Genomic DNA, 25319 nt, shown 5'->3' with positions numbered 1-25319 from the left:
TTTTTTTTTTTTTTAAAGGTTTTATTTATTTATTTGACAGAGAGAGATCACAAGCAGGCAGAGAGGCAGACAGAGAGAGAGGAGGAAGCAGGCTCCCTGCTGAGCAGAGAGCCCGATGCGGGGCTCCATCCCAGGACCCCTGGGAGAGGCAGAGGCTTAACCCACTGAGCCACCCAGGCGCCCCTGAAAAGCTGTATCTTAAAGTTATGAAATTCAAGGACTAATTTGTCAGGAAAATACAAGTTATTTTTCTTTTTCCTTCTTTCTCTCTCTTTATTTTTTAAAGAAGACTCCTCACATTAGATAATGTTAGAGTGTCATTGAAGACTCTGCATTACTATCAATTCTATAATCCTTTATTCTCATTGTTTCTATCTAATGGCCAGTTTAAGGAGGATGTGAATAAATACTGGGAACATGCCCAGACTACCAGTTTTCTTCCATTAACCACAGGGCTGCTATGGAAACACTGTCAATATTCATCCCTTTGTACCATATATAAATATTGAAACTTCTGAGCCCAGCGAAAGAGCTCTTGGGGAAAGTAGCCAGTTGAAAAAATTAACCAAATAAAATGTTATTAGGTATTTTTATGGACCCAAGGCTATTATAATCAGAGAAAATCCTAGATGTTATTAGTGAGATTTTTCCTTTCTACTGTCTACTCTCTTCACTCTGGTTGCATTTCATTTTAGCCACTCATGTTTGAACTTGTTTCCATCATTGACCTCCTGCCATTTTCCCCAGAAACTAGTTTTGCTATGTCTGGATTGGATCATTGTTATCATTTCTCATGATGCCTAGTTTAGTATATATACACATTATCAGCATGATTCTCTGCTCCTCAGTAAAGCAGCCTTGAATTTTGAACAACATGGTTCCAATTTAGTTTTTGCATCCCTTCTCATTGATGTGTTAGGGAGGCAAGCTAATGTAGGACCTTTATCATTATCTTCTGAATCTTCTTTTTGACTCCATTAAGGTGACATAATCAAAGGCTTACATAGTTAAAACAGAATCAAAATGTCTGTAGAAATTTTTTTGTGAATTTGAGTATTTCCCAACACATTAAGTTAATAACCAAAAGGGAAGGCAGCATGGTGATGTAGCCTTACAAAGAATTGACTATGTGGTCAAGGGTCTATAGCTGAACATCCAGGGTTTTAGGAGGGACAACTGGCCTCTGAGTTGTGCAATCTCAGACATTTAACTTAACCTCTCTGAGCCCAGGTTTCTCATTCCAAAACCAAGTTTAATGAGAGTCCCGAAATTCCTTCCATTTCACTTTATGCAGCCCTCTGAACTACACTGAACTCCATGGTCTCATTTCAATTTAGAAAGCCTCGGTAAACTGAAGGGATCTGAATGAGTGCTACATCCTATTGAAAAATTGGACTAAAACCTCTTGCCATTTCAGTTTCTGTGTTTTGGAATTATACTAAATCAATCTATGTATGTGCAAAGTAAATTTACAATTATTTAAAATTAAGGGGTTCTTTAAATGGTGCTTTTCGGTTTAGGTGTTTCTTGATTTCTCAATTCCTCAACTATTCCTAGTATGAATGCCACTTGAGTGAGGTCAATGATTATATTATATATATATAACATATATTACATATAAACTGGTCAATAATATTACATATATATTACATATGCATTTACATACATACATATGTATGTAATATATATGTAATAATATTGACCAGTTTTGCAAGATGAAAAAATCCTAGAGATTTTTATTTATCAATTATTTCATCTCGCAAAACTGGCCAATAATATTTTTGCTTCATGTTTCTGTTTCATTTTTTGAAGTAGCATCTCTTATTAGTGGTATTGGCTCATATGAAAAGTGTGAAAATATACTAAGGAAGGAGCAGAATCTGTGGTTACTCTTAAGGTTTGCGTTTTCTGGTACATTCTTTTTTTTTTTTATAAGGATTTTATTTATTTATTTGACAGAGAGAGAGAGATCACAAATAGGCAGAGAGGCAGGCAGAGAGAGAAGGGGAAGCAGGCTCCCTGCTCACCCCATATTGGGCTCGATCCCAGCACCCTGAGACCATGACCTGAGCCAAAGGCAGAGACTTAATCTGCTGAGCCACCCAGGTACCCCTCTGGTACATTCTGAGGACAAGTTTAAGGATCTAAGTCAGTCTGTCTTGTGGATCATAAAAATAGAAAATTTTGTTTACCTGAGAAAGGAATACACTGAGAAACCACAAGGCCTCCGCAGTGAATATTTCCTTTGAGAACTAGAAATACTGATGATTCATCAAATACTGATGATTCATCATATTGATGATTCATCAAATACTGATGATTCATCTGTTCCTCTTCCATGAGATGAACTGTCACATAAGATAGGTCCCTGTGGCCCCCCCATCACCCTTTTACTTTATGACTTATTGAGATATCTGAGTCACTTTAAAATCTTAGACACCACCTTATAAAAACCTCTGAAGCAGAAGATCAATTGTGAAGGTTTTCACCCCAAATTTTCAGATGTCCAAGCCTTGATTCTCACCTGCTCCAAAGGGACATGAGGATTTCTCTCTCTCTCTCTCTTTTTCCTTTCCTCCTCTTCTTCCTCTTGCTCCTCCTCTCTTTCTTCTTCTTCGCCCTCTTTTTAAAATAATTTTAGATAATACGGTAGGTAAAACTTCTCGATTGATCTGTGCTTTTAAGGATTTTTACTGCCGCCTTGCCCAATGGACTATAGCTTATATAGAAAATGTCCACATTTTTTAAAAATGGAAATACTGCATTAACCATGAATCTAGGGTAGAGTGGACTATTTTCTTCCCTATTGCTCCATTTTATGACGTTGATTTTAAATCAGGTTTTATTGAATTACTGTTTTTGTAATTTTGGGATTTCAAATTCGTTCATTTTATATATTTCTTTTGTATGCTTGTTATGGTGAAATTTTTAGTCTGCTCTTCTTTGTAATCACAGATGGAAGCCACAGAAATGGAGCCCTTGTATATTGGTGCCAGAGTCTCTCAGGCAGCGGATAATGGGCACCAGTGAAGCCTGTGGAAAGGGGGTACAAACAAGAGGTAAGGGAATTTTAAAACAGTTTTTCTGTTAAAATGTAATATAAAATTACGTTATTCTTATAAACTATTGCTTATTTTACATTTGAATAATTATGATATTATTGGACTGAATTATTTATATTTGTCAGTATTTGAGTTTAAGTTTGGCATTAGGTAATATTGATATTATACCATCTTTTAACCATAACAAGCCAGTGTATCTGAGGACTAGTGCAATGGAAGCAGATATCTGTTCTCAGTCATTTGCATATCTTAGTGCTTGTGTTCCAAACACATGTTAGACATAATCCAAGGAATGAAAAATATGTCTATGATTAGACCCAACACTAGTCATTGCACTTTTTAGGTGCTAATTTAATCTTTGTTAAATGAATTAAGGATAATTGAATGAATGAACTAATCTTAATAATCATGACTTAAATGTAATTGTTACATATATAGTTACTATGTGTTCTATATAATATGCATAGAAAGGAACTATTTAAATTCCTGGAAGACATTGCATGTAGTCTTCTGGATCAAAGTAGAAGTATTTTTAATCATCAATGCCAAGGTGGGACGTATTGCAATCTCTGAAAAGCACTCAGAGTCTCATCAGACTGCTCAGTTTCCTGTTTCATTCATAATCCAGGTACCAATCAAATAAGGCTTGATAAGAAGTGCTTTATTCTTAAAATCTAACCACTTTGTTGCTAAAGAGATATATGTAGCAAAATCAGACCCTGTGGAACCAACTGCATTAAAATGGCTTTATAATTTTTTCTTAAAAGCTTTGTTTTAGAATGAAGTGTCTCTTCCTGTTGCAAAAGTTAATGTATTGGTTGGGATCAGTCAAGCCAGCAGCACAATAACTCCGTGCTGTATCTGTTGATTCAGAGCTGTCCCCTAGGACAGAGAAGTCCCCCATGGCCAGGTGGCAGTCTTAACATCCAGGTCAATGGAATCTTATTGTGTCTCCTGGTGGAAGCATTGCTTCCTTTGGAACAAAGACCCACAGGGCAGCAAAACATAAGATCACAGGAGACAAGAAGCAAACATTTTACTAGTGAGTCACCAGAGGTTATAGTGAGTTATGTCACTTCTCTTCATTCCCTCCTCTTGATTCTTGGACCTATGAATGCTGCCTGTGGGGGAAACAGTACCCCAAATCAGGTGCTGATTCAGAGCATATACAGCCTTCTGTAAAACCTTATCTCAGCCCTGCAAGGTACTGCCACCTGACTAGAATTGTAATTGAGTCTGCAAAAGACCTTTCCACCACTCTGTCAGGCCAGCTGCTTCAGGATTGTCGGGGACATGGTAAGATTAATGAATTCCATGAGAATGGACCCATTGCAATACTTTGTTTGTTGTGAAGTGAGTTTCTTGATCGGAACTGTAGACAAGGCATTCTGTAAGTCCATGGATAATAGTTTGGGCAGAAGTATTATTCACAGGGAAGGCAAGTCCATATCCAGGATAAATTTCTATTCCAGTAAGAACAAAGCACTGTCCCTTCTACGATGGAAGTGGTCCAGTGTAATCAACGTATCCCCATGTAGCCAGCTCGTCACTCTAGAGAGTGGGGCCATATTAGAGACTTAGTGTTGCTGCCTGCTGCTGGTGTATTGGGCACTCAGTGATGGCTGTAGCCAGGTTGACATTAGTGAGTGGACATTCATATTGCTGAGCCTAAGAATGCCTTCTATTCCTGCTACCATGGATACTTTGTTCATGAACCCATTTGATGATGGGAGGAGTCACTGGAGAAAGAGGGATGACTGAGGTGAATAGTATCCATACTATTCCATTTGACTGTTAATATATTTCTCTGCTGAAGTCACCCTTTGGGGAACATTCACATGGGACTCAAATATGTTCACATTTTTCCCCATGCAGTAAGGTCTATCTATATAACTCTTCCCCAGATTTCCTTGTTACCAACTTTCCAATCACGTTCCTTCCAAGACCTTGGCCATAGAACAAAACCATTGGCCACAGTCCATGAATCTGTATGTAACCATATATCTGGCCATTTCTCCTACCAGGCAAAGTGAACAATGAGGTACATTGCTTTACATTCTATCCACTGGGAAGATTTCTCTTCTCCCTTTCAGGGGTATCTCAGGAAGGGGCAGTAGTGCTATAGCTGTCCATTTGGGGGTTTTGCCTAGATATTGTACAGAACCACCTCTAAACTAGGGCGGATTCTTCTCTTCTGTCAATAGATTGTGGGGAACTCTCCTTGAGGCCATAGGTATAGGCTGGGAGAGAGCAGGTACTGTAGCAGAAGTGGGGACCATGGACATTTGCCCATTTGCTCATGTAACTTACTTATGCCTTCAGGACCTGTGTGGGCTGAATTGTCTATATACTGCATCCATTTGATGATGTCTTAGATTGTGGCTTGGTTTATTAGGTAATACCTGGTTCGTGAAGGCAGCCTGTGTTGTATGCTAATTTGGTGGCCCATGATTAAGCCTTCATTCTCTAGCAAGACACAGTATCAGGCCAGAAGTTGTTTTGTAAAAGAGAATAGTTATCTGCAGAGGGTGGCAGGGCTTGGCTCCAAAATCCTGAGGACCTGTCCTGCAATTCACTTATAGAAGCCTCTAAAGGCTGCAAACAGAGTTCCTGTCTGCTACTGATGCTTGAGTAGCATTGGATCTGCAGGATCATATGGCCCAAGTGGGAGAACAGTACGCACAAGGCCTGGACTACTATAGAGATTTTTTGCATTCTGGGACCTGCATAAAACTAACAGCTTTTTGAGTCTCTTGGTAAATAGGTTGGACTAACACACTTGAATAAGGACTATGTTGCCTCCAAAATCCAACGAGGCCCACTAGGTGTTGTGCCTAGTGCAAAAACTTATTCTTCATCAATAGAAGGGATATCTTCACATGCCCCACACCACTGAAGCTCTAGAAATTTCCCTGGGGTAGAAGTCCCTGATTTTTTCAGATTTATTTCTTACCATCTTACTAAAATATCTGAAGTAGTGGCTACATCTTGCTTACTAGATCCATTCAGAATAATGTCGTTCATGTAATGCACTAGTATGCTATCTGATTGAAGAAAAAGACAATCAAGGTCCCCACAGAACTAAATTATGAAATAGGGCTGGAGAGTCAATATACCCCTGAGGTAGGAGAGTAAAGGTGTGTTGCTGGCCTTGCCATCCAACAGTAGAGCAAAGTGTTTCTGGTGGTCTTTATTATCTTCAGATACAGCAATATGTGAGGTTAGGGCTTTAGCATAGGAATTTTGGGTCATTTCAGTTTTATAGTAGTTACGCTTTAGAAATGATGTCCCTTTCAGAAGATTTATAGATGTGAATTTGACTGGGAAGTTAATTTCATTCAGGACATATGAAGCTAGAGAGTGCGTAATTAAGGGACAGGACCGCCTCCTTAAAACATTTTACTGCCTATGTCAGAAAATGTTGTATAATACGATCTTGTCATTGCAAGACCTTGACTACTTTCTACTGGAAAATTGTTATAATATATCTAGATCAGCAGGATTTCTAGAATGAAGTTCTTTAAAAAATGGTACTTCTGTGTGGCACACAGGTTAACTCCATATGGTGGCTTAGACTTTGAGGTTTGATACTAGCATATCATAATGGTTGGTTTTCACTGCAAAACCCATTTAGTAATTTCTGAGGAGATGTTGCTCCTAAATTGTGTTGAATCTTATCACATAAATGGAAATTATCTCTCTTAGAATAATTCTACTTTAGATTTCAAGTTAAACAGATTCTAGGCTGGAGACCTCATAGTCCCTTAGACTAGACAAGTTATCTCCTGGAGTTTCTCTAAATTAGACACCAATATTAGAGAATTTGTAGTGTTTATCTGTTGGGAAATTTGTACTTTTAAAGTAGTGGCCTGGGTCTCCAATTTCAAGATAGTGAAGTAAAGACATTTCTACTCTATCTTTTCTCCGGAGATTACTTCAAAACCAGCAAGGAAGATGTGAAACAATAAGAAAAAAATAATGTCCAATGAGATATCGTTTGTAAAATTGCTCCAGAGAACAAGAAGCACATTAAACTCACCTTCAAGGAAATGAGGTGCCATCTGTAACCTCAGTCACAATATACAGTTTAGAAAGTGAGTGGAGATACAGGAAAGGACTTTGCAGAACAAGATTATGCTAAAGTGTTGGCAGGGGTGAAGGTGTGGGGGCTGAAGGGAATTGAAGTGATTTGTCCTGGAGAACTCCAGAAAGTTACCACATTCTGCAGAAGGAAGTAGGCAAGTATGTGTTTGTGTCTGTGTGTGCATGCTTGTGTGTGTGTGTGTGTGTGTTTTTTTTTTAAGGTTTTATTTATTTATTTGACAGACAGAGATCACAAGTAGGCAGAGAAGCAGGCAGAGAGAGAGAGGAGGAAGCAGGCTCCCTGCTGAGCAGAGAGCCCAATGAGGGGCTCGATCCCAGAACCCTGGGATCATGACCTGAGCCGAAGGCAGAGGCTTTAACCCACTGAGCCACCCAGGCGTCCCAATGTGTGTGTGTGTCTTAAGGGGTGGGAGAAAACAGGGGCTTTTGGAAGTCTGATTAAAGAACAGTGAGCAGTGTCATCCCTTTCCCTATTCTTGTTAGAGCCTAGAGGCTTATTCTCTAGGGATGTAAAACCAGAGGACAAGCAGCAGAGGAGAGTGGAGGCCTAGCCTCAAATCAGGAGGATCAAAAGAAAGCCCAAGTAAGGAATTAGGAAAACCCTCAGTTCTCTTCTTTCACCTGCTTTAGCATGCTAGCCAGGTGGCTTTTATACTTTCAGTTCCATGGATCCCCTATCAATCTAAAAACACTTTAAATTTAAATTTTTCTTTGAGGAGTTTTGAATCACAGAGGGAACATGAATTTAGACCATAAATTCATGGAAAGGCCAGCTTGGGGTTATAAATTCTCACAAGAGATTTTCCCTACCCTCACCATCCAGTGTTCAGTGTTTGATATGCAAGTGGCCTTGCCAAGGCATTTTGCTTTGCATGTTTCTCTCTACTTCACCCCTACATGGAGGAGTGGCTTTTGTCTGTCGTTCTTGGTGTGGGTCCTTTTATGAGATTCTCAATAGTAGAACTTGAGGACATGACAAAGGAAACTGGGGTCTTCAAGATTTGGTAGAAGCCCTCAAGATGAAAGTTGTCTGGCTTGCTTACCTTGCATCCCAAGCTTTTACTTTGTTTTGTGCCTTATGGATTATTTGATTTGGAGCCAGCCCAACAATACATTCAGAAAATACATGTTTTTTCAGTGGGTTTTTTTTTTTTTCATTTGTAAGGTCTTTTATAATTTTTAAGCCATTATACTGCTCAAAACAGAGGTACTCCTTGTTTTTATCTCACTGTTTATATTGGTGACCTGGTTAATCGATTTGCAGTAAGAATCATTTATATTATACTCTTGTAAAATAAAAAAAAAGAAAGGAAGGAAAATAGAAGGGCAAGTAGAATTACAGCTGGACTAAATGTCTATACCATCTCCAAGGAAATGTGAATCTGGGGTTCCAACGTCCTAGCTGTCCCATACTTTCGGGAGAGCCATGGATTCTCTCTGCCCAGCTCCCTGTACTTAATTGGAATAAAGAAGGCATGGTTACTCAGCTTTTATGGCAAATGAAAACATAAGAGGAATAAACTTATGTGTTCTAACATTCTTTTTGATGAAACTGCCCTTCAAAGGATACAAAGTTCGTACTATAAAAGAAGAAGTTAAAGGTGCTTCCATTCTTAGAAGGGAACTAAATTTGTCTGCGGACTGATATGGTCTAATTCTTATAATGCTATTCACAGTAATTATTTTCAAACTGGCTAATGGCCTTGCCACTGTGTCTCTTTTGGATGTTACTTTCTTCTTATTCATAAACTTGTGAGTATACTCCTTCACAGACAGGGCCTAGATGGATATAGAGAGCTCTCTACCAGACGCAGAGTAGGTATTGGAGACTGAGGTTGTCCTGTCTACAATATCCTTGACTTCTGTGATGCACCTATATTCTTTTTTGGTTTGTTTTCACTGAGCAGTGTGTATGTGGAGGCAGAACTCTGTCAGATTTTTTGTTCTTCCTTAATTGTTTTTTGTCCCTGTGAGAGGCCATGTCTTCTATAATAGTTTTGATGGAATCTGTGTTTTCTTTGCATCCAAGGGATCTCTTTAAATAAAGGTTTTTTTCCAGAAAAAAAAAGGCAAAATAATCCACTAACAAGATGAGTTTTGAGTTATTTTTACTCTTAAAAAGGGAGAAGGTTAGAAATAGGAAAAAGCTAAAGAAAAAAAATAATCTAAAGCCCTTAAATAATGAAGCAATAATATCTGGTATTCAAAATGAAAATTTGTATGAAATATATATTTGTATTGTCTGCCATTTAACAAACCATGCTTTATTTCACATATTACTTCTTTTTTTAATTAAAATTTTATTTAAATTGTAGTTAGTTAACATACGATATAATATAGTTTCAGGTACATGATACAATGATCCATTCATCACCCAGTGCTCATCAGGACAGAACACTCCTTAATCCATCACCTATTCCATCCATTTTCCCCGCCCACCTCCCTCTGGTAACCATCAGTGTGTTCCTTAGAGTTAAGTGTCTGTTTTCTTGGTTTGCCTCCCTCTCTCTTCTCTCTGTCTCTTTTCCCTTTGCTCATTTATTTTGTTTCTTAAATTCCACATATAAGTGAAATCATATGGTATTTGTCTTTCTCTGACTGACTTATTCCACCTAGCATTGTATTCTCTTGCCTCATTCACGTTGTTGCAAATGGCAAGATTTTGTTCTTTTTGATGGGTGGGTAATATTCCATTGTATATATAGATACCACATCTTCTTTATCCATTCATTAGCCAGTGGACATTTGGGCCGTTTCCAAATTTGGTTATTATAGATGATGCTGCTATAAATATTGGGGTGCTTTCAATACTAATTGAATTAGTATTTTTGTATTCTTTGGGTAAATGCCTAGTAGTACAATTGCTGGATCGTAGGGTAGTTTTATTTTTAACTTTTTGAGGAAACTTCTTACTTTTCTTTCTTTTTTTTTTTTAAAGATTTTATTTATTTTTTTGACAGAGAGATCATAAGTAGGCAAAGAGGCAGATAGAGAGAGAGAGAGAGAGGAGGAAGCAGGCTCCCTGCCGAGCAGAGAGCCCGATGCGGGACTTGATCCCAGAACCCTGAGATCATGACCTGAGCTGAAGGCAGAGGCTTAACCCACTGAGCCACCCAGGCACCCAACTTCTTACTTTTCAAAGGCCTTTAACTTTGGATTAAATCTTTAAAATTTGATTTATATAATTTTTGCAGGACTATATAAATATAAGCTCTATAGCCATATAAAACAGGCAAAGATACTACAGAAGCAATTCCGTGAGAAATTATTCATATTATAAGTCCAAGTACTCTAAATTTATGACCAAAAAAAGTTTTTCTCTAGTTATGTTGTCTTCATTGGAAAAAACATATCTGGAAGAACATATAGAAACACAACAAAAAACATACAATTTGAAATAGAGAAGTGATTATTGCCTATTGATAAATGTTGAAACAGCCAATCAGCTAGTTATTCTCTTCTTTTTAATGCCAAGAATCCTTGCATTTTAAGAGAGGAATAGAGTATCTCTGGATGATTGACCTTTTTATTCTCTAGGCAGAGAAAGTCATAGACATTTAACCTTACAAGTTGCTCTCATTTAGTTTCTGTCATATTTATCTACATAGATCACAGCAAGAAAAAAAATAAGTCATTTCAGTATATTCAGAGAAGACAAGTATATAGGTTTTAACTCTGACCGAGCAATAATCAAAGTCAGAGATAGTCCTTTTTATTTTTATTTATTTTTACTATGTTATGTTAATCACCATACAGTACATCATTAGTTTTTGATGTAGTGTTCCATGATTCATTGTTTGTGTAGTAATACCCAGTGCTCCATGCAATCCTTGCCCTTCTTAATATCCATCACTGGGCCAACCCATCCCCCAACCCCCACCCTCTTATAAAACTCTGCATTTGTTTCCCGGAATCCATAGTCTCTCATGGTTTATCTCCCACTCAGATTTCTCCCCCTTCATTTTTCCCTTCTCCTAATGTCCTCCATGCTATTCCTTATGTTCCACAAATAAGTGAAAACATATGATAATGGACTTTCTCTGCTTGAGTTATTTCACTCAGCATAATCTCCTCCAGTCCCATCCATGTTGTTGCAAAAGTTGGGTATTCATTCTTTCTGATGGCTGAGTAATATTCCATTGTGTATATGGACCATCTTCTTTATCGTTTCATCTGTTGAGAGCATCTTGGCTCTTTCCACAGTTTGGCTATAGTGGACATTGCTTCTATGAAAATTGGGGTACATATGACCCTTCTTTTCACTACATCTGTATCTTTTGGGTAAATACCCAGTATTGCAATTGCTGAGCCAGTAGCTCTATTTTTAATTTTTTGAGGAACCTCCACATTATTTAATTTTTGGAAGCAGGACGTTTGCTGGGAGGGGAAGCAGAATTATTACTTATGTTTAATTCAAGATGAACAAAATGAGCATTTCCAGGGGTGAGGAGGTAACTGTAGCTGCCTCAGGAACTCCTTCTAGAGATGTGTTTCTTAAATGGGGAAGGGCATTTAGTGATATCTTTCTGGGTAATTTCAAGAAAGGAGGGCATGATACTACTTGAGAGCCCAAATCAGTGTACTAAAGTTTTCAATCTAAGCAACGAACAACACTATTTTCAATAACTTATAATATCATTTTAATAACTGCTCATCTTCCAGGAAAAATAATCAGACCCCAGTATTCTTGATATTAAAAATCATTCTTGGGGTGATTTCTAACTTCAGTTCTGACTTCAACACCAGAATAACCAGTTGGGGGACATCTTTTTTTTTATTATTAATGTATCTTATTAATTAGCACCTGATTCAAAAATACCTGGTGATAAATATTTTTAAGGAACTTCAAAAACATCTCCTCTAAATGTAATTTTTTTAGTGTGAAAGTACAAGGAGGATCAGGTAGAATGTAGAAGTTAAATTCACAGTGTAGGGCAACTCTCTAAATTACAATATCCTCCAATTTTAACAAAAGAATGGGTTTTCTAATACTATAGGCATTGGTTTAGAGAGTCAAGTGTAAAACTTCTAGCAAAGATTGCCTTTTTTACATAAGTGAATAATGATTCTTGGAGTTATTTTTCATTTCCTTTTCATGTGTAAGGATAAGATTAGCTTTGGAGTTTTCATGGTTGCTGCAGGTAGAATATGCACATTTTTTTAAATTGGCAATAAATTAAAAACTATTAAAGGAGGTGAGTAACCTAAGGCATGACGCTTTAGTAACACAGTGTTACCTGCTTGCTTTGGAGATACCGTCTTCACTAGCCTCTCCATTTTTTAACATAAGAAGCTATAACACAAAGTACAAACTAACTCTGAAGTCCACCTGCTCACTTCCCTAGTCGGTATGTCCCTGATGAAATGGGTCTCAGGGGCAGGGATGGCTAAGGGGTCATTTTTTTTTTTTTTTTCATTTGCGCAGTACAATCATTTGCTAAACTAGGAACAATAATTTTCTCTTCTGACCTCATGGCTCTCAGTTACAGTACTGTCTTCCCTTCAGGAATGTTAATATGAATTTCAAAGTCTACTGCAAACTGTGTAAATGTAATAGGATTATACTTCCCTTGTCCAGGACCAGAATTCAGTCTCTTCAAATAGATGTGAATCTCTAGGCTTCCCTTAGTGCTCAGGTGACTAAGGCCAAGGTATTCATTTCTGGTTATCTCAGAAGCCATCTTGGGCTTGTATCAGAAACAAGTAATGTTTTTACTTTTTTTTTTTTTTTTTGGCATTTCTAAAGAAAAAGGAAAAAAAAAAAAGAAAAGAAAAGAAAAAGGAAACTCCAGTACTCCAAGTAGCAGCAGAAGGAGGAGGAGCTCCTACTTGCTCGAAAACTAACAGAGGAGCATCAAAAATCAGACTAGCCACTATTCTAAATTCAAATAGTTACAAAAATTACAAAACAAGTACCTTTTTATGCCAACCACGGTTTGAAGGATTCACGTGGTGGGACAAAGACCAGTCTTTTAACACAGATGCATCAGATGCCTAAGGAATGAGATTTAGAAACCTGTTAAAGTCAATTACACTCAATCGGTTCAGAGAAGAGTCAACCTCATAGCAATATATTGGAAGTAGGAACTGAAACTAAGAAGTCTGAGGTTCACTAATGATGCTGCAAAGGGTTTTGAAAACCTCTCCCAGGGGCGCCTGGGTGGCTCAGTGGGTTAAGCCCCTGCCTTCGGCTCAGGTCATGATCCCAGGGTCCTGGATCAACCCCACATCGGGCTCTCTGCTCAGCGGGGAGCCTGCTTCCTCCTCTCCCTCTCTCTGCCTGCCTCTCTGCCTCCTTGTGATCTCTGTCTGTCAAATAAAAAAATAAAATCTAAAAAAAAAAACAAAAAACCTCTACCAGTAGGAATGCTGACTTTGGGAATTCATTAGAAGCATAGTCCGTAAAAGGCATTTAAGAAAAAAAAAAAATCAGTGGTATTTACTTGCCAAATGTATATACAGAACAAAAGATGGTGATGAATTGAAAAGATTCAGTAGTTTTAGACCAATGAGAATGATTAATATTGACAAGAAATTTGATGTCATTTTTAGTAAAATAACATTTATTTTGAAATCATCTGCTTATAGGTTGTAGTTGATGCCAGTTCAGAGAAAGGATAGAGAAAAAGTAGTGGCATAAGACCTAGAGGAAATCTCATGTGATAAAAAGATCTTTCCTTCTCTTTGGAATATGAAGTACCTTGGCTCAAATCACTGTTTTGCCACTCACTCCTTGTCTGAACTTGATCAAACAATTTAACCTCTCTGTGCCTCAGTTTCCCCACCCACAATGGGAATAATTATTCCAGTTTCTTGCTGCTTTTACCAATGTTTGTGGCTGTTCACAATGTATTAATTCCCTTCCTCTTTTCAAAGTTTGGGTGTTAGGAATATTTCAGGTCCAGGGAGAATGTGAATATTGTTAAACTAAGGGGAAATTAGCAGAAAGATTCATGGATTACATGAAACAAAAAGGCTGTTCTGTGACCAAATGATGTTCCTCTTAAAAATTCTCAACTAGCATAATGAAGTCTTTTAGAAGTGCTGCAGTGAAGAAATCTATTCCTTTTTTTTTTTATTTTTAGCAGAGAATTTGCCCAAATTTATTTGCCTACAAACAATATTTTTTCACAAAATATCAACCAAAATTTCTTTTATGTTATTGAGAAATATGGATACTTTATCATAAAAATCAAAGGGGGGCAATTTTTAAGAAATATGTATGTGGTATTGCCAAACGTTTTAGAAATAATTGTGTAAATAGAGATGAAAGGATTTAGCAACTGACTGGACTGAATTTTCAGTTTAGTTTCAGTGAGTAATTGTATATGAAAAAAAAATCATAGTTTTGAGACCAAGGTCTGAGAGGAAATAGGTATTTCATAGATGACTTTACAGAATATTTGTCAAAAGAAGTTAGCATTATAGCTCAGGGTTCAAAGAGCCCAGAAGGAACACCCTACAAAAATATGAAGAAAAAAGAAAGAAAGAAATGGCTAAAGAAATATATTGAAGGCGTTAGAGAGGGAGAAAATACTAAAGTGAGTATGATTCTGGAGACAGGAGGGGATGGAAATGAAGAAGATATAAATTCAGGAGTTAGAAGAAAATCCTTTTTCCCTTCATTCTAAACTCTAGGGGGAAATATCAGGACAGAGATGCAGGGGCAGTGAGGAAGAAAGATGAGACTTTTATAAAATGGCATTCCCGTTAGTCACCCATGATCTTCTAATTTTAAATCATGTATATATTTGAGTAATGTATATGTATATTTATCTCCAAAAGGTATCCCTTTCTTTTTGAGACTCCCCACCTCCACTCCCATGTCCTAGTTTTCTCCTGGTGCCTCTCTACCTCCCTTGAATACTTAGACCCTAATCTCTAAGCCTGACTTTTCTTCTGTCCAAACCTTAACATGGCCCCAATCTCATAGTTTTCCTCTTTGCTTTCATTGTCCCCATTTTAATGTCTGTATGGAGAACCCTGACTTTCCCTGGAGGTTTAAGCTTTAAGCTGTTAAAGTTTTAAGCTTTAAGATGATCACCAGGTCTTTGTTTCAAGGCAAATCTCTCTCTTAACTCCAGATTAGAATTTTCACCTGCTGATCATTACTCACCCTGCAGAAGATACACTGATGGTTTAAATTCATTACTTCCAAAAATGAATATACTACCTCCAGAAACTAGATTTTTCTTCCTGATTTTTCAGTCTCAAGTAGCTGATTCTCTACCATCCATTAATAAAGAAGGTTGGCCATCAAATCCTGCCAGTTCCATCTTCATAAGTTCCCCACAGTCTCTTCTCTCTTTTCTAGATCACTGTTAATGTGTTTCTGAGTTTTGTAGTAACTTTCCAATGGTTCTCCTTATATCTAGGTACATTTCTTATTAATCCATCCTTGTTTTGAAGCCAGGGCTATCTGTATAGAGTAATTCATCTGATTTTTATCATTCACCTACCCAAGAATTTTCACTGGCTGAACTTTTCTCATTCAAAGTCATTACATGTGCCCCAAATATGCTCCTAACATTCTGTTTTATTTCTCCCAACTCTTTGTCTCTCAGAGCCCCATCAGCTAGCCATTGCCCAAGTGACACCCATCATCCACAAAGCATTCATTAATGTTAAGCTTCTTCTTTAGCCTAGAAATCTTCCTCCACTTGTTCAGTCCTACACCTCCTGGTCCCCTCTCAGATATTACTTCCTTCCCCCACACAATTCATTCTTCCAGTGTAGTTAAATACTTTCAAGTGTACCACCTTACTTACTCATACTATATGTGTTGTATTATATTATGCCTTCATTGTCCCCCATTATATATTTCAACTCCCAAAATGCATAGAATGTACCTTATTCATCTCTCTTCAGCAGTGCTTCCAAATTGCCTTGTACTATATGCTAATAGTTGTTCAGCAATCTTGTTCAACAGTTACTACTTTGTATACCAGAATAGGAAGTTCAGAACATTGGCCAAAATATGATGAATAAAGTGCATATAATTCATATGTGATTTTATTCTGCAAAGGCAAAATCAGAAAGTATAACATATTAAAATTACTATTACAAAAAATTTTATCTATTTTTCAGTCAAGAAATGGAAAAAGGAGCCATGTGCTTATAGGAGCTTAATCTCCTAGAGAGTAGAATCCCTGTCACCTTTACGCTATAGTGTGTATATTTTACAGATTGTTTCAGAAGTCTGTTTTCTTGTGTAAGATAATGAGATGGTGATAAAATACCATACCATCTGATTCTCTGATGGTGGGATCATGAATTAAATTTGTGTAATTATCAGGTTCCCCTCTAGGAACTCACATGAAAGTGGGAGGATTTTGTACCTTACTTACAGTAGAGCAAGAGAAGGTTCACTTTCTCCGGAGCGGAGATTTTCCACCTGTGGTGAATTTGCCCCTTGGGGGACATTTGGCAGGCAACATCCGCAGACATTCCTGATGGTAAAGACTGGAAGGCAGGAGGTACAACTGGCTTGGCTCTGGCACATCAATAGTGCCGAAGTGGAGAAATCCTACTTCTAGAGCCAGAAGTGTAGTGTGAGCTTCACTTTCTCACCATTAAACAGACATAATTTTAAAATACCTTCTCATTTAAAGGACTCATCAGAATGCTTCCCATATAAATATTTATTACAAACTGTGCTCAGGTTAATAAGTTAATTGGTTAACTGTGTGTATAGCTGTAAAATAATTACAAATGCAATTTAGGCCAGAGTCATGCTAAAGGCATTTTTAAAGAATTCGTTTCGATGTGTAGATCGAGAGCAGTTCAGAATTTGCAACTGGATGGGAAATGGTAATAATGCCAGTAGCAAACCTGCAAACTCATAATTAGCTACTGAAGCACTCAGGCACACTGCAGGTTTGAATACTCTACCATCTTATCAGCAACTTCCCTTGGAAGTCTGAGTGACATAAATGGTATAATTATACCACAAATAGACAACTATTTATTCTGTGTTTATGTTTCTAAAACTGCTAAGTTTAACTTGTAATGACATCATTTTAATAATCTAATCAACTGTTAATACGGTTGGCATTTGTTAAGTATGCTTTCTCCCTTGTATTATTAGATGAATAACTTTGTCACCACAATTTTTTAACTAGGAATATTTTTTTTCCATATGACAGTAGTTCTTCCCTCAGGCTAACCACTAATATCCATTGGACATAAAGACCCTTGTCTTTCCATAGTGTCTGGCCACAGTGTCATCATCCCAGTTAATTCTAATTGCTCTGGACCATGACTTGATCATGACCTCACCCTGCATCAGCCTTTCTTTGAATAGCATGACTAGCTCTTCACTCACTTCATCTTATAGGTTAAATACTTAACGTTAGCCCTCCTATCTCCACTATAGAGTTTTGTTATTTCTTAGTGGAACTGTGAATCAGATTGCTGCTCTCTTCTTGCCAAGGTATAGGGGGCATAATTTCCCAGCCAGTCATTAAGACTAGTCTCTTAGGTTTTGAATATAAGTTAAGTGAACCAATTGTGGTGCTTCCTATAGAATTTTCTTGCTATTCAAACTTAAGAACTGCCCTAGTTTTTTGTTCGTTTGTTTGTTTTTGAGATATGGTGTTATGATTTTTTTCTCTTGTTCTGTGAAATATCTCCTATCCTTCTTTCTCCCTTCCTTTATCTCTTAGTCTCTTTGGCTTAAGTTAACCAGAATTGGTTTTCTCAGTTGCAATTTTGTTATTTCTTTTATTTTTTTTTAAAGATTTATTTATTTGAGAAAGAGAGAGTGTGTGAGTCAGGGGAGGGGTAGAGGGAGAGAATCGTCAAAGAGACTCTCCACTGAGTTGTGGAGTCCAATGTGGCACTTGATACCCATGACCCATGAGATCATGACCTGAGCCTGAACCAAGAGTCGGCCGCTTAACTGACTGAGCCAGCCAGGTGCCCCTCTCAGTTGCAATTTCATAATCTTCAATAAACATCAATGCAACAAACTTGTTATTCCTGTATTTCAGATTCAAAATAGTGGCATCTCTTTTATTATTCTAGAATCTTCCCAGTTCTTAACTAGTCATGTCTTATAGAGCAGATTCTGCAGATTCTACCCCAAATCTCTTCTCTTCTCTTCTTCTTATTGCCAGTTTATTTCAAGTCCCATCACCATCTCTGGACTATATAATAATATTTTCCAAATCTCTACATCATATTTCTTAATGATTATTCTGGAATTAATATCTCATTATTTTACCACCTGTTGAACATTTTTAATGTATCCCTGTTTATTTCTGAAACATGATATATAGAGCTATTCATGATCCGACCCTTACTTTGATTTCTCACCTTATCTGGCCCTACCCCCCTTTTATGTAATTCAGCTAACCACTTAATTTTCTCCAGAGACTCTCTTTTTTTCTTGCATAAACTCCACTTTTTATCTGAATGAAAGATTATTTTCCCACCTTGTCCTAACAGTCTTCTTTCAGTTTCTTTTGGTGCTAGTTGAATTGTTTACTTATCTTGCTCTTATTGGTGGGCTGAAATTATGTTTAATTCATCTTTGTAACCCTAATACATAGCATCTGGCACATTCTAGGCACCCAGCAAATATCTGGAAAATAGATGACATTGGTCATCTTTTGTTGTGGTCATAGAATTCTAACTAATGCTGGCTTTTTTACTTTTTATTGTGGAAAGAGTTTCAACTACACTATATGTACATATATGGACATGCGTCTATATACATATATATGTGTGTGTATATATGTGGGTGTGTACATATGTGGGTGTGTTAAATAATTATTAACATGTTACTGTTATGCTTCCTTTATTCCTCTGTCTCTCCCTGCAGTGTCATTGCTGATCCATGCTAACACATCTCACATGTAATTTCTTAGGTGAGCTTATTATTGTCTCCATTTTCTTTATATTTCCTCAGTGGAGTCATAATAGAATAACAACAATCTGGGGCACCTGGGTGGTTCAGTCAGTTAAGGGTCTGACTCTTGATTTCAGCTCAGGTCATGATCTCAGGGTTGTGAGATGGAGCCCCACATTGGACTTTGTGCTCAGCACTGAGTCTACTTGTCCCTCTCCCTCTGCTCCTCTCATTTTCTCTCTCAAATAAATAACATTTTTTAAAAGAAGAAAGGTAAAAAAATTTAAAAAATTATTTAAAAAGTAAATAAAAAGAAGAAAGTAAACAATGATCTATTGCAATTAAAACAGTAGCGCAGCCAGCAATATCATAACCACAAATGCTGAGGAAATGCCTTAAATAAATAACTAAATTAAATAAATGCTGAGGAAATGGCTTAAGTTGCCATTTGAATATTTGTTTTTCCATTTTACCTAGTTCATAGTACTATATTTAAATGGTAGATTTTCAGTTTTTCTCTAAAATATATTAACATATACAGATGTTATTTTTTTTCTTTGTACATGTTGCCTTTATAAGAGTCCCTTTGGAATTTTTTAAAAAGATCTTGTTTATTTATTTGAGAGAAAGAAAGCATAAGCAAGGGGAGTGGCAGAGGAGAGGGAGAAGCAGACTGAACAGGAAGCCCAACACAGTACTCAATCCCTGGACCTTGGTATCAGGACCCGAGCCATGCTTAACTGACTGAGCCGCCCAGGTGCCCCTTCCCTGGGAATTTTGAACTTTGCCTTATATCATGCCCCCATCCCTCAAACAGTATACAAATACCATAGGCAGTGAAAGACCTCTTAGTTTTAAATAGAACATCTTGCCCTACTGAAATGAAAAAGGTTTTTTTAGTTAGTAGAATTTCTAGTCCTATATTTCTTTAAGTGCTGAGGTTCATGTGACTAATTTGTTACCATTAACAACTGACATCCAAAATATTTTATCTTCTATTGGCTAAGCTGAGTTAGGCTTTGTAAATCTGTGTCCTGCATTACTTGGCCTTTTTCATTCACTGATGATTGAGTTCTTCCTCTGAATTCTGTTTTAAAGCTATGTGCTTTATGGCTATCAGTATCATGATAATAGCATGTTAACCCAGAACATCAAAAGTTAAATACCATTATTCTGCTGTAAGTGGTTCAGCGTTCTTTGAGAGAATAAACCCATTTGGCGTGACTTTTTTCTTCACATATTTCATATCACAAATTTTTATGTAAATATTCTCTATTGATCTCTAAGCTCCTAGACTATGAAGAAAATCATGCCAGGGAAACAAAAAATATATACATAATATTATATATAACATATAATAATATAATATTTTATATAATATATTTGTAATTATACTATTATTATTATTATTATTATAAGCCATTAACTTGCATTTATTTAATTTAGTATATAATTAATTTAATTTAATTATGGAAGCTAACAAATGCCAAAATTCTCAGTGGACAAGATAGAGACGACTCAGAGAGCCCGGGGTATAAGTTTAAATCTGAAGAGTGGATGATTTAGGACCCAGGAAGAGCCAGAAAGAAACAGTGTTCTAGTTCAAAGAGTAAGGAAAGAAACATTCTTACTTCCTCAGTCTTTTTGTTTTATTCGGATTTTCAACAAATGGACAAGGCCCGCCCACATTGGAGAGGTCAGTCTGCTTTACTCAGTCTGCCACTACAAATGTTAATCTCATCCAGAAACATCCTTATGTATACAACCAGAATAAGGTTTTACCAAATATCTGGGAACTCTGAGATCCAGTCAGACTGACACACATTAACCATCACAAGTATCTAGTCCCTAGAGAAAAACTCCAGCGACTAGAAAGTCCTAGATGGTATGGCTTCTTTGCTCATTGCTTGGGCCATTCTAATATACTCGCTGTTCTTAATCATAGAACTCTGACCTTCTTCAAACTAGGTTCCTTATAACTGGCCTATCAGATTCAAATATTCAACTCATGTTTACTGCTTTGCCTTTTCTGTCTTTATCTCCAGTGAATTGTTTTATTATTATTCGTGGATTGGGCATTCTCGTTAAGATCTGTTGTCTTTTCCAAAGAATTATCGATATGAATGTTGGAGGAGATCGCAGCAAATAAATAGTAGGATGAGCCTACTGTCCCAGCATCCTTTTCCCTGCCTTTACAACATATTTTATAGGTAAGCATACTGAGTTTAGCTTGGCAGGATTTGAGAACTTTTTCAAAAGCCACAAATTCCAGGTAAGAAATATGCAGACGTCTAAAGGAGAATAAATTGATTGCCAAAAGATGAATCCATAAATATGGCTATTTAAATTTTTAAAACCAAGTTCTATCATGACTCATTACCTGGCCTTGAAGTTGGTATTGTACAGCATTTTCTACTCTCACTCTTGGATTGAACCCAAAGTGCCTAACTTCTATAGTACAGACAATATTCTAGAGCAAATATACCAAACTAATTTGGTGTAGTCTTTATTTAAACATGTATAAATATATGATGAACTATAAGAGCTATTGATTTATTTTGTGCCATTGAAAGGTTATATTTAGGTTTTTCAGATGAAGAAATTTGAGGACAAAGCTACAAAATAACACACTTTCAACTAGTTTATTAAGATATAGAAAGATTTGGGGAAACATTTTTTTGTTGAAAAGCAGCAACATACTCTTATCACATTTTAAAAAATATCTAAACTTGTGGCTTAACTGGCTATTAAACTTAAACATACATATTTATAACGTTGAATAGTTGCTATTGTATCTTTTTTTTCTATTCACTATAGGAAATTGATTTGGCACAAGCAAATGATAGATATGATTTTTAAACTTTCTCTTGCTATAGATTTGCTATATTTTTGAGAAATTGTGTTTAAACTATAAAACATGATATTATATGCAATCCTTTATGTCTTTTTCTCAATTGGACAATAAAGCATTGAACAATATTCCCTATAGGAGCATTGCTGTGTCTCACTGTTATATGCTTGATGAAGACTATTTTATCTGCTTCATGAAATGAATAGAAGTAGATAAAGGTTGATTATGATTTTTCAAAAATCTTTTTCATGGATAGAATTTTCCTCTACATTTTATGTGCTAAGGGAAATCAAATAGCAATCTCATTATAGTTAGCATTTATAAACTTAATGCTCTTTTAATTGCTTCTTAGTCCTACTCAGCCCACCCTCTGCAAGTTTCTAAAGCATAAGAAAAAATGTTAATTTATTCCAACTGAAATATCCATACTTATTATAGCAATATTATTTAATCAAATATAATGAAGAATTTAACCTGGGCATGTTATTTTGTAATTTACAAAAGGTTATGAACATTTACAAGCTTGCCTTCTTGCATTCCTTTCTTCCTCACTTCCTTCCTTTCAATATAATTTTATAGTGTGCTCTCTCCATTCCATCTACCTATTTAGTGACACAGTGTGGTCCAGTGATTATAGACTATAGGATAAATGTGTGTGTGTGTGTGTGTGTGTGTGTGTGCGCGCGCGTGTGTGTGTTTTCTGTCCAACTGTTGTTCATTAGGACATTTCTATATAGAAAATGAAATTTTCAAAATTTATTACCAATTCAGTGTGAAAAAGCAGGAATATGTTATCCCTGACATGTAATTTATACTGCCTGAAAATCAGGAGATGGGAAATACATAAGAATCCATGAGAGGATTGCACTGTTCTGAGAGAAGGCACATGCTGGAAAAAGCAAAAGTGAAATCAGCCAAGGAAAAACATTCATGCTTGTGACGATGGGTAGTTTATTTGATATTGGAATATGGAAAAAGTAAAGATAGTGGATTAAATGTGTATGGGAAGCAACACTGAAAGACCTCTTGCAGTGACTGAGGAGAGTAGAGGAAAAGACAGGCCAGAGAAGACAAAGAAAGCAAAGGACATGTGGAAAAAAGCATCAAAGCTATAAAAACCACCTTGGTGTGAAGGTGTGGAGAATAAAGTATATGTGGCTATGCTAGGGATGAACTTATTTATTATAATTCTCATGACTGACAAAAGGAATATAAGTCTTTTTATAATTGGAATTTATAACCTTTCTTATAATTCATAAGGCAATATGAAAATCTCCCTCCCACTGGCTCTTTAAAAAAATTATTGCACCTGGCACTGAATCACAACTACCCCATTAATGTTTATTATGGACATTAACCCAACTGCCCCCAGTTTCCTTTTGAACCGCTGATCCTGCCTTTTCCTTCCTGGCTCCCAGGGGACTGGCTGTAGACCCTGGCTTTCAAAATGTTCTTCTGGCTCTCTCAGGCATGATTTTTTGTCAATTCATTCAGTTATTTATTAATTAATTAAGCAGATACTTAATGGGCACCAATCATATATAATATATATATCTCATAGGCACCAGTTATAGATACTAAATACATTAGTAAACAAAATAAAAATTCCTTACCTCCTGGAAATTAAATTATAATGAAAGGAAATAGATTATCAACAGAAGAAAGGGATGGTATGTTATGTCAGGTGATAAATGTTGGAGAAATATGCATCAGGAAAGGAGATCAGAAATGTAGGAGTTTGGTGAGGAAAATGGTTTAATTTCCAACATGTTGATCAAGGAAGTCCTGAGATAGTAAAGAGCCACTTGTATTCAAGGAACAGCAAAAGACAGTGAATCTTGAGCATGAAAGCCAGGAGGAGAAAAGGGAGAGAAGAGGTCAGATAGGTGGAAGAGAGTCTTGTAAGGACTTTTGATTTTTATTCTGAGTGGAATGGATGACCATTGAAGGTTTCATGCAGAATACTGGTGTGATCTGACTTACATGTTTGTTGAGTGGATAGTAGATTTTAGGTGGAAGGATCCAAGTAAGGATCCAGTTAGGAGGCTACTCTAACCATCCAGGGGAGTGATGCTGGTGACTTTGACCAAGGTGTCACGATTAGAGGACTAAAATGGTCAGATTTTGAATATGTTTTGGGAATTGGGTTGTTGGGATGTTTAAAAGTATTGGATAAATGTCGTGAGAGAAGGATTATCCCAGGATGACTGAAGATACAGTTTTGAGAGTCCTGAGCACATAGTTGATACTTAAATTGTGAGCCTGGATGAGATCACCAAGGGAATCCATGTAGTTAGGGAAGAGTCCAAGGACAGACCCAAAGCTAAAAGGTTGGGATAAGTAGGAGCTAGCAAAAGAGACAGAAGTAAAGGAATCAGTTGTATAGGAGGAAAACCAAGTGAGTATGGAGCCTTGCATACCAAGAGAATGGAATATTTCAAAGAGGACGAGGGAGTGACTGTGTTAAGTATTGCTGAAAGAGGTAAGATGGTTTGGAAAATGGCCTGTGAGATGTAATAACTTGGATCTTGGCAAGAAGAGTATGTGGAGGTAATGGTGGGGGAGGATTGTGAGAGCATTCTTGCTGTGAGTTTGAGAGGATTGGAGAAGGAGCCTGGGGAACACGATAAAAAGGAAAAAGCTTATAAGAACTTTTGACATGAAGGGAATAAATTAGTGGGGCAGTGGAGTTTATTCATTTATTTTGTTAGTTTCTAATATTGGAAAATTAATAGGTGAGGTAAATGGTTCAGTCGAAAGACTCATGTTGGAGAAAGAGGAGGGAATTGCTCAAAGGATGTTCTTTAAGGCAAGAAGGGATGAGTTTTATTTTTTTAATCCTTTATGTCTATTAGAAAATGAAATTATGGCCATTGAAAGGGAAAATAAAAGAAAGGTACATTATAAATTCAGCCATTTTCCTTCATGAGTTAACCACAATCTCACTTCTCAAATGAACTCAAGAGTAACTTGGTGTGTATCCCTCCAGAAATACATGTACAAACATGAGGTATTTTTAAAATTCAGATTCATATTATGCTAAAATCTTTTCAATTTTATTTAATATTAATAATACAAATATATTTCTGTATAAATATATATGGAAGTTTTTCATTCTTTTTTTAACTAATGTTTAATTTTTTTCTCTGATTATAATAACTGATATACTTAGTAAAAAAGTTAGAAAATAAGGGAAGATTCTTTGTCATATGAAGCAAATACTTTTTAACCTAAACTCACCTGCAAGAGAAAAGATACCTATTAATAATTTTATTTAAAAATGTTATGTTTTATTTTATGTAAATGTAACAGAAGAAAATGAACAAGAATGAATATGAGAGCTTTACTTTAATGCAAATGCTTTATTTTAGTTTCAAAAATAAAATTGTTTGGTTCTTATTCTAAAGTTCAAAAAATTCAGGGAAACATTAAGAAGTTGAAGTTATTACTG

General features: G+C 36.5%; 1 protein-coding gene across 1 annotated transcript in view; it reads left to right on the top strand.

Annotated features, from left to right (window-relative positions):
* THSD7B (thrombospondin type 1 domain containing 7B) overlaps nucleotides 1-25319 on the top strand; it is a 742649-nt gene that overhangs the window by 401419 nt on the left and 315911 nt on the right. The window contains exon 11 of the mRNA XM_047722487.1: nucleotides 2956-3059. Within this exon, the coding sequence (XP_047578443.1) occupies nucleotides 2956-3059 (104 nt within the window). The remainder of the gene's footprint in view (nucleotides 1-2955; nucleotides 3060-25319) is intronic.

This window comes from Lutra lutra, chromosome 3, assembly GCF_902655055.1.
Source record: "Lutra lutra chromosome 3, mLutLut1.2, whole genome shotgun sequence".
NCBI lineage: Eukaryota > Metazoa > Chordata > Mammalia > Carnivora > Mustelidae > Lutra > Lutra lutra.
Note: the sequence above shows the minus strand (reverse complement) of the source record. Positions and strands in the feature narration are given on the sequence as shown.